The sequence below is a fragment of the Serinus canaria genome, chromosome W, assembly GCF_022539315.1.
Source record: "Serinus canaria isolate serCan28SL12 chromosome W, serCan2020, whole genome shotgun sequence".
In the NCBI taxonomy this organism is placed as follows: Eukaryota; Metazoa; Chordata; class Aves; order Passeriformes; family Fringillidae; genus Serinus; species Serinus canaria.
The window spans coordinates 11691069-11710344 of NC_066342.1; the positions used below are offsets into that span (position 1 = coordinate 11691069).

Genomic DNA, 19276 nt, shown 5'->3' on the forward strand with positions numbered 1-19276 from the left:
TGTCATGGACAGCATTAGTTGTAGCCACTATAAAGTTTGAAGGTGCCTCACTCTTTCATAGTCCATCCATTAGCAGCTGACTACCAATAATGAAAGTTATTTTGTTGCAGTCCCAAAGTGAAAAGGTCAGATTATACTGGCCAATATCCTTACCTCCCGGAGATGCATATTCTGCTGTGGGGACTCATAGATTTGTTCAAAAGGTAAGATATTTCTCATGATCTCCTCTGTATAATTGGCTGACTTGTATTTGTATATACTATTTTATATGGATAGGTAAGATTTTTAGATGTTTCTAGAAAAACTTTCAGTGGTTTACTCATTTTTAATTGAAGTAGCTGGAATTGGAAAAGGACTGTTTTCTGTCTTTGCTAAAAAAAAACTGATTTCAGTATCTATTTAGAATACTCTTGATTTGTATCAAGCTTGTCAGTTAGAGATTATAAAGAAAAAACCCAACAACTTGCTAACCTTGGTGTGATTAAGATACTTTCACCAAAATTAATTTAATTAGTAGGAAAAAAAATACAGTTTGTTGCATTAGGATCAATTGACTTCTTTTAGTGTTACTTGAAACACTATGCCTTTTTTAGGGCTATACTGGGAGCATAATACATCATAGGTGTGTGAAATCAGTATTTGCCACTGTGCTTGCTTCTTATGGTGCTTTTGTTTTCATTTTCTTCATTATCTTGTGCTTGCAAGTTGGTACTGGATGCTCTGTTGTGCCTTTGTTCTGATTACTTGGTTTTTTCTTTGTCTGTCTCTGGTAGCCCTATAGTCGCTCTTCCTCCATGTCTTCCATTGATCTAGTCAGTGCCTTTGATGTTCACAGATTCAGCACCCAGGTACTGTATTAATATGTAGAGTGGGGGTTGTGTATCTTTGCTGCATTTCATCCTCTTCTCTAGAACCTGGGTTTTTTGTTACATAAATCACTGTTTACTCTAAACTAGTATGTTGAGACAAAAAAAAAAATTATCTATTTCTATACTAAATGGTTGGTTTTTTACATTCTGCTTGCATGCATATCACTTGTGCAGAGGCCCAAATCTTGTGAACTGTTGGACTAATTTCATTAGCTTTAATAAAAATACCTACAACTTAAAAATTTTGCATTTCTGTTTATAATAAAAGTAATTAAGTAACACCTGGTTTTGGTTTGTGTGGGCTGGAGATGGTCTTTGCTTCAAATGGAATAGTTTTTCTTGGTTTTAAATCAAGGGTTTAATTTTGTCTTTAAAATTTGTCGCTTATAATAACATTAAGACATCAAATTTTAAGGTTCTCTATTATAATTTTTTACCTCTACAACTAGTTTTATTACCAAAAGGTCATAAAGTGTGTTGTTAAAAAAATGAGATTATGGATATGGGAATTTTGATTGAAGAGTTCCAATATACTCAATTACACTTCAGAAAATGTCTGACATCCTGAATAAGTAAGTGAATTTAGTTTTGGTGTCATATTCCAGTAATGTACAAAATTACTCTAGGTGCTTGCTCTGAAGAGCATAGTTTAAAGTTGAATTAGATAAGTGAATTCATGTGTTTGATCTTTCAAATAAATTCATTCAAACAGTATTCGTGCCATTACTTTCCTTCTGCTGTGGTCCATATGATTGTGAATATGGGGCTTCCTTCTGGGGTCTGTTGGTTTTGGGTTTGTTTGCTTGTTTTAAAATTTTTAACTAATGCTGTGTAAGGCTGCAATAAAAGGACTTTACAGTGGTTCATATACTCTGGGTTAGACACACAGGAGAAATACTGACCAGATATTCTCAAGCAGTCAAAACAACACAAAAGTTTACTGGCAAAATTTAGAAAAATCAGAGAGCTTTGGTAAAAGGTTTACTACAATACCCAGTCAACATAAACCACTTCTCACAGCATTAATTTGGTCCATTCAACTTAACAAACTTTAAACCCACGCGATGTTAAATTGCTCAAAATGTTCCAAGAAGGAATCAGAAGAAGAAAGAGAGAAAGACAGAAAGAAAATATATAGAAAAGCATGCATATAGCTAGCAACTCCTGGGTTCCAGCAGTGTTCAGAGGGAAACTCCAAGAGGAAGGTAGGGTCGAGACATGTGCTGGTTTGATGCTCAGCCTTAAATACCCCTTGACCTTTGTGGCCCCTCCCTCCAGGTGGGACTTCCAGCCACTCAGAAGCTGGGTTAGGCGAGAGTGGAGGGCTGGGATACTGGCTCTGAGGGTGGGGAGTGGGGGTAGTTCACTGTCTCGCCAGGGCAAGGCCCAACCTGCCACTCCCACACACACACATGCATCCCAAAATGTCTCAAGACATCCATCTTTCCAGTCTCTGACTCACTGAAAACAGCCTGCTTTTTCAAATAGATTGAATGGATTTTTTTTCTGAGTAACAGAGCCTGGAATCATACTACGTGCATACCTTGCCACCAGCTTTGTGAACAGAACCCTAATATTTAAGGATTTGCTTATTGGACTGAAATCCCAACACTTGCCTTGATTTATTGCAGTCAGTTAATTTCTGGAATTTGAATTTTTTACAAAGGGAAAAGTATGCAGGTCATATTGCACAACACCAATAGGCTGATCTACTGGTATTCCAGTCACGTTAATAATTCAAGTTTGGTTTTGTAGGGGAGGAGGGAGGAAATCAAGTAATAGAAAGCAAGTTTGATTCTAAAGATAGAATTAATTTTCTATCAGGCTGCATTGCCAGTTCAATGTAAGGGAAAGAGTCATTAAAATATGTGAACCTTCTCATTTTCATCTCTTAGGTCTGTGATAATATTTGTGTGTCTATATGGTGAACCTGAGTATCAGACCACTAGTGTGGCTGAAAACCTAACCACTTACATCTGAGATTGACCAGGTCCTTATCACAATAATGCAAATCAACATTAAAGATCAAGGTCAAATGGACTGGATTATGGGGTCAAGGTGTTGCTCTTTCTAGCAGCTGCAGGGATTATACTGTGTAGAAGCTACTACCCAGTGTCTTAGGATGTGGTTTCAAGTTAACTGACTACAGAAATAACGATCCTGCTAACTTACAAGAAACCTACTCCCCTCTGCCCCATTCTTTCCCCATATCTTCCCTAGAACAAACTTGCCAGTTCATTAAGTTGCTTCACCTGCTCTGGAGCTTCATTGCTAGTGAACAAGCAGGTGAAAGAGAACTGAGAGCATGAAAAGAAGCACACCTTTTTGTGACAACCTGTTGTAGACCTCATTATTAGGAAATTTTCCTCTGTCCCGAGGCTGAGGATTTGGCTTTTGGAAAGGCAAGCTAAATCTTGATTCTGAATAAATGGGGCTTGTTTCTAGACTTCATTCATATGAAGGAAATCTTAGTAACAGGTCAAGTAGAAACTTGCATTTTTGCTTTTAAGATGAAGATGCATAAACATATTCTGACAGGAGCTGGTTCATCAATGTGCCTTCAGAAAGGCATTGATTTGCCTCTGCCAATTGAGTGAGAGGTTGTGGGCTTAAAATGCTGCAAATGTGTTGCAAATCATTTTCTCCTTTTAAAGGACTATCAGATTTTAAAATAGATTGAGCTCTTCTGAGGGCCTTTTAAATGAAGATCTGCCCATTTAATGTTGACCAAAGCTGCATTGGGATAGAAGTATTTTTGAAGATCATTCCTGTAGTCTGACAGGAACCCAGAGGTAATAGTGTGGCCTCCCCACTGGGAAAGAAGCTGTGAATATTGACTCGGTGCCTAATGTGGTACCTGAAACAGGTTCAGGCTGACAGCAACCGGCAGGTAGATCACAGTTTTGACAGATAGTATGCACAAGGCAGTTGAAGGCACTGCAATTACTTGGTCAAATAGAAGTAATTGCTTGTTAGCGAAAAACAGCATTCTCTTTCCTCTGAAAGCTGCAATGATAATACCTCTCCTTTCCCAAACCTAAGGGGAAGCTGTCTGAAAGATGTATTAGCAGGAATGAAACTTTACTGGGAGAGGGAGAGAAACAAACTAAAGATACCTTTGAAGTTTTCAGAGGAAGTCAGGGGGCTAAATGCTGAACAATTCCAAAGGCTTTAAACTATTTAAATTGTACTTCGGCACATTGTATGATTTTTGGGGTTGTCCTGTGCAAAGCCAAGGGTTGGATGCTGTGATCCTTGTGGGTCCCTTCCAACTCAGGTATTCTCTGATTCTCTGATACTCCTGTAAATGCTTCATTCTCTTCTTTCTTTGCTATTCTCCTCCTCCCTCTGCATTTGGCATAAAGCAAAAAGCAGCAAAATACAAAACAATCACATACAATCTGGCTTTGTCCCTAATAGATTAGGAGCCAGGGGAGGAGATAGGGACCCTGAATATGTTGCAGGTAAAGTTGCAGGAGCATAGGGAGGATCCCTTTCTGAAAATAGTGTGACCTAGAGCCAGAAAATTGAATATTTAAATAGCTTAAATTCTTACCTGGCTTGGCTTGTACTGTGTCATTGTTTCCCTGGAAAAAAATAATTAGAAGCATATTTGGTAGGAAACCTGTTAATAAGCGGCAGGAAACGATAGCCTGTCTAAAAGCAGAAACACAAATCTTGTGGCTGTTTATACTTCGTTTTAACTAAAAAAACCTTAAAGAAAACAAAGAAAACCCCCCAAACTGGACTGATAATTTGGTTTCTGTAGAGAATTCGATAGTTAAAATAAGATAAAGGAGCATTTCTGTTGAAAGGATTTTATTTCTATGTTATATTTTTAAGGATTTTGAATTGATTCAATAACTTTTTTCCTTCAAGTTGTGAAAAAACCACCCATAGGTTCAGGCTGTTAATCTTGTGATTATATAGTTCTTAGACTAGTCCATATGTTGGTCAATTGACTAACCTTTGCTTGCAATGCATTTCCTCTTTAAAAAAGAAATTTCTACTGATTCAGGAAAGTAGTGTCAATTACATGGACTTCTTTGAGGTGATGAGTTTTAATAGTCACCTACCTCTTAGGCAAAAAAAATTACTAAATTATTTTCAGCACTCATATACATTACACAGCAATGGATAATTTAGCTTTTTGTCTCTGTTTTTATTTGGGGGAGAATAAGATTTGGAAATGGAGGGACAGACACAAAAGAAACAAAACAAGACCATAGATTTAACATAACAATTCATTTCCTGTCCCACCCCTATTTTCATGCGCAATATTTGAAACAAAAAAAATGTATTCACATAGCTTGATAAAAATGTATCAAATATTTGACCTTTAAGAAAAACATGCTACTGTCTAGCTAAGTATTCTTAAATGAGTATTTTAAAATAGTGGACCTCTGCATCATCACAATTTTTTTGAATGAAAGCATTTCTGTTCTGTTTTTCTAGTTGGCAAATGTGCAAAGATGCCAAAGAAACAGAATAGGCATGATTTTCTCATGACTGTTTCCCTCACTGCTGTTTCAATATAACTTTTGATATGTATTTACTTTTTAGAGCTCGTTTGTCTGTCTCCCCTCCCCCCTCCCTCCCCTTCATCTTTTTAAATGCTCTTTAGTGAATATTGTCTTTCAAGTCCTACAATGCACTGTAATTCTATTTGGAGGTATCAGAAGTAATTTCCTACATGCTGAAATAAAACTGTCTCAGGTAGGAATAGTGAGCTTTGACAGCTAAAAGGTACAAAGGAAGGGTAGGGAAGAACCCATAAAGAATGAAATTGGAAGCGGAATCAAGATTTTGACTTTTGTATCTGAAGGCCAAAAGTACCTGCTTGATCTTAACCTGCAATAGAAGGCTCTATTGTCCAAGTTCAGCTCCTGCACAGTATTGACTTATGGTTTCCAATACTATATAGTCGCCTGCACAAGAAGATGAAAGGAATTACTTAAAAATGTGTAATTTTTCCTCTAAAGGTGGAAGAGATGGTACAAAACCATATGACATATTCTTTGCAAGATGTAGGAGGAGATGCCAATTGGCAGCTAGTGGTAGAAGAAGGAGAAATGAAGGTAAGCATTTGTTGTTTTGCTTAATGGATATAAGATGATATGCTGTGAAGACGGATATTTTTATTCTCTTTGAATACTATTACTAAGCAAGTTATGCTGTTAAAACTCCTCTCTGAGAATAGCATTGTTTAAGTTAGGACTGGAGACTACACGAGCTGCAGCTTCTAATATATTCAGCAAAATCTTATGCAGCACTTGCAATAGCTTTTTCTTTAGAGATTCCTTTCTCATTTTCTTCTACTTAAAACTTCCTATCAACATGGTGTGCTGTATTGATTTGGCACAGCCTGGGTTTTGGTAGCGGGGGAGGGCTACAGAAGTGGCTTCTGTGAGAATCTGCTAGAAGCTTCCATCATGTTTCACAGAGCCAATTTCTGATGGCTCTGAAGATAGACATGCTGCTGGCCCAATTAGAGAGGTTGGTAATGCCTCTGTGATGGCATATTTAAGAAGAAAATCAAAACAGTGAATAGTTTTTTCCAGGGGTGGCAAGGCGCTGTTGCCAGGGCTATCCTGGTGCAGCATGTGGCGATGCGTTGCAGCCGCCACCATCTCAGTGCGGCCTGCAGCAAGCCTTGCCTGCCTGGCCCCCCCCCGCCAGCCAGCCGTACCGTGGGCAGAAGGGCAGGGGCAGCAGCAGTGGCTTCTCCTTTCTGGCGCCCTGCATGAAGAGAGGAGTTAAATAGCGCCAGCACCGCGTCAGCTGCCACTGCCCACTAGGTGGCAGTGGGGCTGCCTGCTGGCAGTGGAAACATGTCAAATAACTCCCCAGTGTAGAACCTGCGGGATCCTGCACTAATCTTTGAATTGGTGGAACTTGTTGGCAATAATGCCTACATGCAGCAGTTTTCTTCTAGTCAGAGAAGAGGAGGAAGTGAAGACATGTGAGGGAGAACATCGTGGTGGCACTAAGGTCAGTGGAAAAAGAGGGGGAGGAGGTACTCCAAGCGCCAGAGCCAAGATTCCTCTTAAGGTTGTGGTGAGGACTGTAGTAAATAAGCTGTTCCCCTGCAGTCCATAAAGTCCATGCAGGGTGCAGAGATCCACTGCAGCCTGTGAGAGAAGTACTCAAACCAGAGCGGGTGGATGCCGGAGAAAGCTGTGTTCCAGTGAGAGATGCGAATAGAGAGAGGGCTCCTGCTCCCAGAGATAGAGACAGAGGGCCCTTGCTTCCAAACTAGAGCAGCCTATCCCTAGACGACTGCACCCCGTGGACAAGTGACCCACACCGCAGCAGTTTCGGAAAGACTGTTTCTCCGTGGGAAGGACTCACATTGCAGCAATTTTAGGAGGACTGCTGCTTGTGAGATTGGAGCCATGCTGAAGAAGTTCACAGAGAACTGTCTCCTGTGGGAGAGACCCCACGGCATAGCAGGGGAAAGACTCCCCTACCTGAGCGAAAAGAAAAAGATCTCGGGTGATGAACTGAACAAAACCCCCACGCCCTGTCTCCCAGTGCTGTTGGTGGGAAAGAGGGAGGGCTGTGAGGGAAAAAAGGTGTTTCAAAAGTGTATTTTAGTTCTCATTATCCTACTCTGACTCTGTTAATAATGAATGTACCTTAGACTTTTAAATTTGAACCTGTTTTGCCATGGGAATGTTTTCTTCCAATCATCATCTCAACTCATGAGCCGTTTATTAATTATTTTTCCCTCTCCACTGCCCAGTTGAAAGCAAAAGAGAGTGAGTGAACAGCTTTCCTGGGTGCCTGGCATTTTGCCAGTGTCAAACAACAACATGCAAATTCACTGTATGAAAATCTTATTTTGTAGCAAGTAACCATAGGCTACTCCACTGTGCTTGTACACATTCTTGTGTATAGTGATGAATAAAGTAGATTAATTCAGGACGGATAGGCAGGCCAGGCGATTTGGCGGGGAGGTTGCATTGTATGTAACAGAGGGGCTGGAAGGGGAAAGTCCAGTTTGACAAACTTCATTTCCTTTTATGACAAGGTAGCCCACCTAGTTGATCAAGGGAAGCTAGTTAATGTAATCTTCTGGGATTTCAGTAAAGCTCCATTTTAAAGCTCGGGGCTTCATTTTAGGGCCAGTTCTCTTCAGCATCTTCATAAATGACTTGGATGCAGGACTCGAAAAGATACTAAGTAAGTTTGCTGATGACACTAAATCGGGAGGAGCCAATCATTTGAAGTTTAACAAAGGCAAGTGACTGATTCTGCATCTGGAATGGGACAACCTTGGATGTACATACAGACTAGGATACAAGAGGCTGGAGGGCAGCCCCATGGGAAGAGATCTGTGTGTTTGGGTTCACGGCAAGTTGAATATGAGTCAGGAGTGTGCCCTGGCAGTCATAAGACTCAACCAGGTGCTGGGGTGACCAAGTTCAGCATCATGAACCGGTCAAGGGAGGTGATTGTCCCACTCTTCTCTACACTGGTGTGGCCTCACCTCAAGTCCTGTGTGCAGTTTTGGACACCTCAATATAATAAGCAAATAAAGCCATTGGAGAGAATCCAAAGGAGGGCCATGAAGATGGTGAAGGGCCTTGAGCAGAAGCCATATGAGGAGTAGCTGAGGTCATTTGGTTTGTTCGGCCTGGAGAAGAGGCGATTGAGGGGAGACCTTATTGCAGTCTACAGCTTCCTCATGAGCAGAAGCAGGCAGGCAGGCTGGCAACTGATCTCTTTTCTGTGGTGACCAGTCATAGGACCCGAGGGAATGACATGAAGCTGAGTCAGGGGATACGTAGCTTGGATATAAGGAAAAGGTTCTTCACTCAGAGGGTGGTTGGACACTGGAACAGGCTTCTCAGGGAAGTGGTCACAGCACCAAGCCTGTGTGAGTTCAAGAAGCATTTGGACGATACTCTCAGGCATATGGTGTGCTTCTTGAGGCTGTCTTGTGCAGAGTCAATAGTTGGACTCAATGTTCCTTGTGGGTCCCTTCCAACTGAGGATATTCTCTACTATTAACTATTTTTGGACTTGAGATTTTTCAAAATAGTGGTGTTTTCATGTGAACTGCCTTTTAAGAATATCTGCATTGGTAGTTACCATAGAACACTGACATGGCAAATTATTCTTTTGTTAGTGTTCTGTGTAAGTTTTTATCAAAGCTGATGAAATTAGTATAAAAACATGGGCAGTTTTGGCAATTTCTCTTCATTTATGTCTTTGTATTTGACCATAGGTGTACAGAAGAGAGGTGGAAGAGAATGGAATAGTATTAGATCCTTTGAAAGCAACGCATGCCGTTAAAGGGGTAACAGGGCATGAAGTTTGCCACTACTTCTGGAATGTTGATGTTCGTAATGACTGGGAAAGTAAGGAATCCATTCTTAATCTTTGCATGTTTATCAGCAAGCATGTAGTTTATAACATTGACCTAATATCTGTACTTGTTTACTGATGGATTTTTATTTCCCCTCCCCTTAGCAACAATTGAAAATTTCCATGTTGTGGAAAATCTAGCTGATAATGCTATCATCATTTACCAGATGCATAAGGTAATAAGACTTTGCATGTATACAAACCTTAGTGAGACAGTCTGAACTATATGTGTTCTAATCTATTCTGAAATACTTTACCATCTTAACAATTTAAAATATTATCCAGAACAACGGTTCAGCACAACTTCTCTATTGAACTGCAATTTTGTAAATTTTTCAAACTTGGCTTGATAGCATACTTTTTTGTGTATCTATCTGATAGAGTTTGTAATAACAAATGAGGACTGGTTTTAATCTCTTAAGTGTATCACTGGCAGCAAGGCAAGGCTCATCTCATGAAAACTGAAGCAATAAATTGGCACTGACTACAAGGAAGAAACCTCTACCCCTGTATCATACATTTTGTTGCAATAATGCAAATTATTGTTGACCAGAATTAGTTGACATTCTGTGTTTGCATTATGAGGTCTTATAATTCCTGGTACATTTGTTCTTTTAACTTCATTATGGTTTTTCACCCCATCTAGCTCTGATTTAGCTTTACTAAAATGTTCATTTGACTTATAACCCAATAGCTATAACCTAACAGGTTCTAAAAAATTTGAAATGAAGTGTACATTCTTTTCTTTAATGTTGCATGATTCTAAGTATTAGTATACTCATATATTGAAACAATTTTTTTAAAAACTGGTAATGTGGTTATCTTAAAACTGATGGAACAGCAGACTGATTTTTGAAAAACACAGTTGTATGAACTAAAGTGTTGTGGTAAAAGCTAGACTTTTTGCCCATGTTGAGTGTCAGGAAAATGCTTCTGTACAGTTTTGCTTTATATTATAACACTTTGCTTCTGAAACATTCTCTTAGATAATACCAATTTACCATATCTATTTCATTAAAGCAGTAACTTAAGTAATATTTGTTAGAAGTATTTCTTGAACTCTCTCTCTCGCCATATTTATGGAGACATAAATAACTGTAGATGCTTCTATTTTTACTTAACCACTAGTTCAGTTTGTGGCTTACAAGTATTAATTACAGTGTAAACCTGAGATTGAGAGAACAGGAGAGGAAGTGCCTCTTCCTGGTTGTCTACTGAAAAAGTCATTGCAACTTGGCTGCCTGCCTTTCAAAGGCTTTCAACTTTTGCCTTAAATTTTTAAAATTAAGTATAGCCATATAACCTGTTATACATCTGTACAACACCTGTGTTCTGCTTGAGTTTTCAAAACTGCATGAAATTACTAACTTGAATAAACTTTTTTACTTAAATAACATGACTGACCTGTTTTGCCTTGTTTGTTTTTTTCCTTTATCTAAGGATAGTAAGTACTTAATTTGCAAAACTGGAAAAGCTTATATTCAGGTATTTCTCTGCAGAGAGTGTGGCCGGCTTCTCAAAGGGATGTGCTGTATTTGTCTGCCATCAGAAAAATACCGGCATTCAGTGAAAATGATCCTGAAACATGGATTGTTTGCAATTTCTCTGTGGAACATGACAGTGCTCCTGTAAGTATTATTTTCATTCTATCAAATTCTGCTTCAACGATGCCATTTTTCTATTATGTGTTGTGATGCTCTTGCAATACTGGGGGGAGGGAGAGAGGGGGCGTATTCAAAAATACATTTTGTTTATACCAGATGATACAATGACCTGATGAAAGCATTCTGAGCCAAAAACTTTCTTGCCTTATCTCAACAGTTGGCAGATCTAAGGTGTTGCAGAAAAATGGAAGCAAAATTTCTGGTGAAAACATTTTAAAGAATTGAGGTTCCTTCATATGGAATTGAATAAATAACTCTTCAATATTGCCAGACGTGGGGATAGGCTTGTATAACTAGATATGGAATCTGTTAAACCTACATCTTACACAATTCTGCCTTGGTTCTGTCAGACAGTAGCAATGATTATTTTCTCTGTCGTGTTTCTGTGCTGAATACTATGCCATTGCCTGCTTACAAGGGAAAAGTTACTAACTGATATTTGTAAACACTGATGCATTATTCATTAGATGTTTCCTTACTTGTCACAATAATTTAAATAATTCACTGCATTAAGCAAGCAGAAACTTGAGATTCAGGCGTTTCAGTTTAACCCTTTCCCTACTCACCATGTACCTTTCATTCACATTCATGTCACATCCATGTAGTGCTAGAAGGCAAACTCCCAGAAACATAACTTTTGGACTACCTTAGACTTTATACTAAATTAAAATGTTAGCATTCGCATATGCTGAAATAAACCTAGTTTGAAGTTTACAAATGTTTCTTTTTTTTTTTTTTTTTTGCTAGATGAACAATCGTTGTGTCCGTGCCAAAATAAATATGCTATGATTTGTCAGACTTTAGTAAGCCCGCCAGAAGGGAATAAGGAAATAAGCAGGGACAATATCCTATGCAAGATTACATATGTAGCTAATGGTAAGTCTAAAATTATTCAGTATTACATTAATTTTATATGTTAATTCCTGGGAGCTGAATACTGGGGAACAAAAATGTTGATGCAGTTTTTTGTTAAATTTATATATAGGATCACACTTCTGGTCTTCATGGTCAAAAGTACTCAAATTCATGTGCTACATCAATCAGTGAATGGGATCTTTCATTGTGTTGCATTTTGAGAGCAATAAATGAAAGTAACGTGTAGCTCAGTCCTAAGTACAGAACCTTGGGGTGAAGGGGGGAGTGGGCAGAAGAAATATCTGCAATTGGCATGACTTGGCATGAGCTTTAAGTTTTAGTAATAATCTGGGGGTTTTATTCATGCATTACTATCAATTTTTTTTACACAATTCATGTTTGTGAAAGGATGCTTACAAACTACAGTATAATGTAGTCTACTTTTTTTTTTTTACTGACAGAATCTTTGTTATTGACTGCAAAGTTAGCAAAACCAAACTGTATTTTTACTGTACCCAGTATTCAGCAGTATATTATAGTATTGGAACCTCATACCTATTATCTCCTCTCCTGTAGCTGCAAAATACTTCTAGTATCTAACCTGCTTATTACTTTTGACCACCTATTACATAGCTTGTTAAATAATCACAATCTGAAAATTGCGTTCAGTAAATCTTTGCCATATAGGAGTGATACAACTTATACTAAATCCTGTACAAATAATACTGTATTATGTTAAACTCTGGGGTAAGCTCCTTTGTTTCTTGTTTAGAAGTTTCACAATTATTTAAAAAATATATCTTCATTGACAAATTCTGAACTGTGATTATATGGGAAGTGGCATCTTTTTCAGCAAAGTATTTGACTAGTGAATTTACGCATATTTAATAATCATAGCACATTTTGCTTGAAGTACTTTAAAAATAATTTGTAGGACATTGGCTATGTAGCAACTCTGCAGTCAAATGCAGCAGTTATTGAAAAGTTAAGACTTGACTTCTATGTTCTTTGAAATGAGAAGTAGTGTGAGTCTGTCTTTCCATTGTTTTTTGGAAGTACGTAAAGAATACCATCTTTCATTTGGCCATTCCCCAAAGCCAACACACCATGTTTAATATTTTCTAAATATTAGCATTGTAGAACTGGACTACACTAGAGTAATAAGAGTAGAAAGTGCTGCTATACAAGCTGAAAGAGTTTAAATTCTGCTCATTATCCTTTCCTGATACTTCAGAAAGAATTACAGGAATACAAACTTAAATTTTCTTTTTGAGCTTTTAGCATATTTGTTGTATTTCAGTGATTGGCTTAATGTCTACTTCTAGTGAACCCAGGAGGATGGGCACCAGCATCAGTGTTGCGGGCAGTGGCAAAAAGAGAATATCCAAAATTCTTAAAGCGTTTTACATCATACGTGCAGGAGAAAACGGCAGGAAAGCCTATTTTATTCTAGCATTAGCAGGTATGCATTCATTTTATTAGTTCTTGATTCACTATTTCAAATATTTAAGTCCAAACAGAAGTATGTGATCTAGAAATGTATTTCTAGCATGAATTCAGTGCTTAGATTTAATACATGTAGATGGTTACAGGCACTTCAGGAGGGATTGGCAGGCCAGGTGATTTGCCAGGGGGGTTGCATTGTATGTAACAGAGGGGCTGGAAGGTATGGAGCTCACAGCTGGTAGTGGCACAGCTGAGACCCTCAGGGTGAGGATCAAGAGAAAAACAAATAAAGCATGGAGGCTACCCAGCAAGGATGATGACACTGATGAATTATTCTTTACGGAACTAAGGGACACTTCTAAGTCAAACACCCATGTCCTTATGGGAGACTTCAACTTGCCAGATGTTAACCACACAGCTGGTACAAGCAAGTCCAGGAGATCCCTAAAACACCTGGATGACAACTTCATGGTACAGGCGCTAAGGGAGCTGACTAGGAAAGATGCCCTCCTGGATTTGTTGCTTGTTAACAGAGAGGGTCTTGTGAGGGGAGATTGGCGGCCATCTTGACCACAGTGACAACGAAGCGATCGAGTTTAAAATCTCTGTTGACAGGAGAAAAAGTGTCAGCAAAGCTTCAACCCTGGAAATGAGGAGAGCAGACTTCAGGTTGTTCAGGGAACTAGTGAGTAAGGTTCCCTGGGAAAATGCTTTTGGAAGGTGCTGTGGTCCATCAGTGCTCATCACTTTTTAAACACCATCTCCTAAGGGCACAGGCGCAGGCAACTGCCAAATGTTGGAAGTCAAGCAGATGAGGCAGAAGGCTGGCTTGGCTGAACAGTGATCTTTTGGAGATAAGCAAAAAAAAGAAAGTGTATGGACATTGGAAGCAAGGTCAGGTGACATGGGAGGATTACAGAGATACTGCTCGCCACTGTAGGGAGAAAATTTGTGTGGACAAACACCATTAGAGTTCAAGATGGTCAACGCTGTGAAGGACAGCAGAAAGGGCTTTTTAATATGTTAACAGCAAAAGGAGAATCAGAGATAACATTGGTCTGTGGCTTGATGAATTCAGTCACCTCACAAACAGGCACACAGACAATGCAGAGACATTTTCTGCTTTCTTCGCCTCTCTCATCAATACCAATGATGGCCTCTGGGACCCCCAGAGCCCTGAGCTAGAGGACCACAGCTGCGAGAATGACAAACTCCCAGTCAAGAGTGAAACTGCAGGATTTGCTGCTCCATCTGGATTCCTATAAGTCTATGGGACCTGATGAGATTCATCCAAAAATGCTCAAAGAGTTGGCTTATGTCATCGTGAGGCCACTCTCAATGATTTCTCAATGGTCTTGGGAATCTGGAGAGGTCCCAGTTGACTGGATGCTCGGTAACATTATCCCAGTTTTCAAGAAGCACAAGAGGAATGGTCGTGGTAAGTACAGACCCATCAGTCTCACTTCAATGCCTGGTAAAATTATGAAGACTATTCTGGGAGCTATTGAAAAACAACTGAAGGACAACGCAATCACTGATCACAGCCAGCATGGCTTCACAAGGGGAAAGTCCAGTTTGACAAACTTCATTTCCTTTTATGACAAGGTAGCCCACCTAGTTGATCAAGGGAAGCTAGTTAATGTAATCTTCTGGGATTTCAGTAAAGCTCCATTTTAAAGCTCGGGGCTTCATTTTAGGGCCAGTTCTCTTCAGCATCTTCATAAATGACTTGGATGCAGGACTCGAAAAGATACTAAGTAAGTTTGCTGATGACACTAAATCGGGAGGAGCCAATCATTTGAAGTTTAACAAAGGCAAGTGACTGATTCTGCATCTGGAATGGGACAACCTTGGATGTACATACAGACTAGGATACAAGAGGCTGGAGGGCAGCCCCATGGGAAGAGATCTGTGTGTTTGGGTTCACGGCAAGTTGAATATGAGTCAGGAGTGTGCCCTGGCAGTCATAAGACTCAACCAGGTGCTGGGGTGACCAAGTTCAGCATCATGAACCGGTCAAGGGAGGTGATTGTCCCACTCTTCTCTACACTGGTGTGGCCTCACCTCAAGTCCTGTGTGCAGTTTTGGACACCTCAATATAATAAGCAAATAAAGCCATTGGAGAGAATCCAAAGGAGGGCCATGAAGATGGTGAAGGGCCTTGAGCAGAAGCCATATGAGGAGTAGCTGAGGTCATTTGGTTTGTTCGGCCTGGAGAAGAGGCGATTGAGGGGAGACCTTATTGCAGTCTACAGCTTCCTCATGAGCAGAAGCAGGCAGGCAGGCTGGCAACTGATCTCTTTTCTGTGGTGACCAGTCATAGGACCCGAGGGAATGACATGAAGCTGAGTCAGGGGATACGTAGCTTGGATATAAGGAAAAGGTTCTTCGCTCAGAGGGTGGTTGGACACTGGAACAGGCTTCTCAGGGAAGTGGTCACAGCACCAAGCCTGTGTGAGTTCAAGAAGCATTTGGACGATACTCTCAGGCATATGGTGTGCTTCTTGAGGCTGTCTTGTGCAGAGTCAATAGTTGGACTCAATGTTCCTTGTGGGTCCCTTCCAACTCAAATAGTCTATGATTCTATGAAAATGGGGTTTCGTCATTTTTCTATGTATGCCATAGGCTACCTCTATTTTTAGATTCTCTTTGTTGTCAGACTCCAAAAGTCATAGTAGTTTCATCCTTCTGTAAGAGGTAGCCCGGTAATGATTCTTATTTTGAATTTTATATTGTTAAAGAACTAGTGTCGGTGGATCATTTAAAACATAGCTGTCACTTGCCAGCAGTTCAAATGGGATAATATTGCTGATACTATTTAAGGGGTTTAACAAATTCTGGTTTTCCTATTCGTGTTCAAAATTTTCACCACTGTGTTTTGTCTTCGCAGTGATCAGAACAAGACTGGGTGAGCATTCCACCTTGAAGTGACCGATAAGTGCATAGAGCACTCTATGTTGGAACAAAGGATCTATAGTCCTTTTATCATTTCTAGGGTTTGTATACTGAAGTAAAGAAGCACTGCATTACCATGAGGCTGAATATTTAATACTAGCTCTCTCCTAAATTTTTTGCAGAGTCAATGTGTTATTATCAATAGATGTTTTGATAACATGCATATGTCTATTTTGATTGCTTTAGAAGAGGAAGAATGTGTACAGCTTTGGATCACCAACAGGGGTTACTACTTTAATTTTAAACAGTGTGCAGAATTTCGCTGTCAACATTCCTAAGATACTAGTGCAGTTTTTGTGAATGTCTAAAAAGCACAAAAGACAAATGCATGTATAGCATACTCTATGTGCTTTATGTGCACAAAAATCTGTAGTATTTTCGTGGGGAGGGAGGGAGTTCAGTAAAGCCTAAGTGACTTATTAACAGGTTTTGTTTTAATATAATCATAGTTCACTGCCATTTGTTTCTGTAATGAATCATCTTGTTACATAAAATGTCAGGTAATACTTGAGGGCTGTCAAAATCCTTATGACTTTGCCTTTTCTGTTGTCTTACTCTTATGAAGATCTTTGGCTCTGAAGGAATAAGAGTGTGAAAAGCTTTATTTTTTCCCAGGTATGTTTCTATTGGATTTTTTAGTTATGCAATATGTGCTAAAGAAATGTTGCTATTAAACATGATCCAGAAATTTCTAGCAAGATTCTTTATGAGAGGGCAAGACAGTGCCTGAAAGCCTAAAGTCATCTGATCATTATAAATGTGGACTGCTTTCTTGCATATCTGGGGCTTTCCCAAAGCTGTGAGAAGGTACACTATAATATTTACTGAAGTAATTTAGACTACATAAGACAACATTCCCAACCTAGAATGAGGATGAGGACATTATTTTCAGATCCTGCATGTGTTTTTCTCATCTTGATAAAGCCATGCTATGAGGTTCATGTAGAAAATAAGTTGCGCTGATACTTGCCTCAATCAAAAACTCATCAGTTATAAGGATGTATAGTTCATATTGGAAAGTTCTGTCTATTTGCTGTCAGATATTTGCCTGCCTCTGATTCTGGATATGCTCGTTAAGAGAATTGTCTGGCAGACTAGTACTGATTTTGAGGTCTTTTATCCATGTGCTGTAGCTGGAAACTCTTCAGAGACTGCTGGATGTTTCACTGACCTGTGTATTTTAAGAAAAAAGCTCCAGATTTATTTTTTTCTCTCAAAAGAAAACTGAAAGTCTTGTTTGCTATAGTATGGTAGGTAACTGAAAAAAAAATAGCAATTTAATAAAGATTTGGTGAATTATTAAATGTGATCTGCACAGTGTTGAAAAAATACTTTATCTGTTCATTTTCTTTATAGAGATGAAAAAATACATAACACACAATTACACATGCATGCAGCTTTCATCTTCCATAACTTTTTCCTTTTTATATGCCTTTTTCAAATGGTGCACATGGAATATGCCTTATTACAGAGTTATTTTATTATTTTGAATATCTAGAAAAGCGCCTATATATTAATGCTAGTAAGGCAAATGAAATAAAAAGCTGTATGTTTACTACATCACTAGTGAACATTTTATATAGTAATGTTAAAAAATATATCTCAAATATACTTCATTTTAAAATCAACCAAGCAGTGATTAATTCCACCATAGCTACTGATGGGAATGTAAAGGGAAAAAAAGTCCAAAATATAAAGTGCTTAGCTCCATTTTTGCCTTTTTTTTGTAGTTGTCAAACACAGGCAACTAACTGTTTATTAATTTGCAAACCAGTATATAATTCTTATATCATTAGTTGCATTTGCACAAAATATGATATACTTTTGCAATTCTGTAAATAAAATCAAACTACAGATACTAATTGTAAATAATATTTTGCTTTTATCTAAAAGCACTGTTACTTCACTACAGCTGGCCCTGCCCAGAGTTCTAAGTCTTCTTAAAGAATACGGAAGGAGTTGCAAAACGAGAAATAGGTATTAATTAATTTACTGCTTTAAAAACAAATTTTAAAAGGCAGCTATCAGCCTCTCAGATTGTCCATGAGCAAGTAGCCATTAGGTCTTTTCTTCTAGAAGGAATCTTTCACGTTTTTTTTAAGTTCCCCTTGTCTTTTGAGCCTAACCCTCTTTCCAGTCACTGCCACATATCTGTGCATTCTGAATTCTCTTCTTCCTGTTAAAGGATCTGTAGTATTTATACAGCTGTGGTCTTTGCAGAAGCAGCCCATGATTCTAGAATGGCTGTTTTCATAAGCTGAACCAATTTGAAGGGCTGAGAAGACAGTTTTCTGATCCATCACATATTTTTCTCTAAATATTTGTGTCTGTTTGGTAAATTTGAATGTTGCTGATCTAGATGTGAAGGAAATGACTTTGTAGAACTTGTATTGGGAATGAAGATGAGAGATGGTCATTGTTATCCTGTCTGAAAACCTGAAAATCTTATTTTGACAAGTTTATCTGTGAAAAATTTAATACATCTTGGAAAAAAAATTACCTTTTAATTAATTGGGCTGAGCTGCCTTATGTGAAGTTGTACAGATTCTCTTTTAACTAATCAGATTGTCCATCTGTATTTTTTGTCAAGTTGTACAGATTACGCTGTATTTCAATTGCCACCATTCATCTACAGATTGAAATAATGAATCATATTTTTGAATACCTTGAGTGCATAGAGCATAACTGTTTTGTTCTATAATAGCTTTATGTTCCTAATGATAAATATTTTTAAATTAATAAGAAGTTGGTCCTTCCATGGTACAATCACAAATTTTGAACCAGTATTTAAAAGTAAAAAGTATTAAAAAATATGAAGAAAAATCCTGCTTTGTAGTTATTTTTAACTTCCAGTGTTTTGGAGAAACTTATTTAAAACATTTTACCTTGTAACCAACTTTTGGATTGTATATAAACTTATATACAATACTATAATGTAAGGAAACCATTTAACAGGAAAACAGTTTGCGTATATTACTGAGGTTATCATAGAATCATAGAACCAGTAAAGTTGGTAAAGACCTCCAAGATCATCAAGTCCAACCTATGACCGAACATCACCATAGCAGAAAGTGCCATGTCCAGTTGTTTCTTGAACACTTCCAGGGATGGTGA

The 19276-nt window shown here is 38.5% G+C and overlaps 1 protein-coding gene across 1 annotated transcript in view; it reads left to right on the plus strand.

The window, feature by feature from the left end:
• LOC103824645 (ceramide transfer protein) overlaps positions 1-18968 on the plus strand; it is a 163106-nt gene extending 144138 nt beyond the window's left edge. The window contains 10 exon segments of the mRNA XM_009099941.4: positions 111-203; positions 774-848; positions 5852-5947; positions 9103-9235; positions 9348-9418; positions 10742-10870; positions 11654-11684; positions 11687-11782; positions 13087-13223; positions 16098-18968. Of these exon segments, the coding sequence (XP_009098189.2) occupies positions 111-203; positions 774-848; positions 5852-5947; positions 9103-9235; positions 9348-9418; positions 10742-10870; positions 11654-11684; positions 11687-11782; positions 13087-13214 (852 nt within the window). The 3' untranslated portion in view covers positions 13215-13223; positions 16098-18968.
• Positions 18969-19276: the final 308 nt, after the last annotated feature.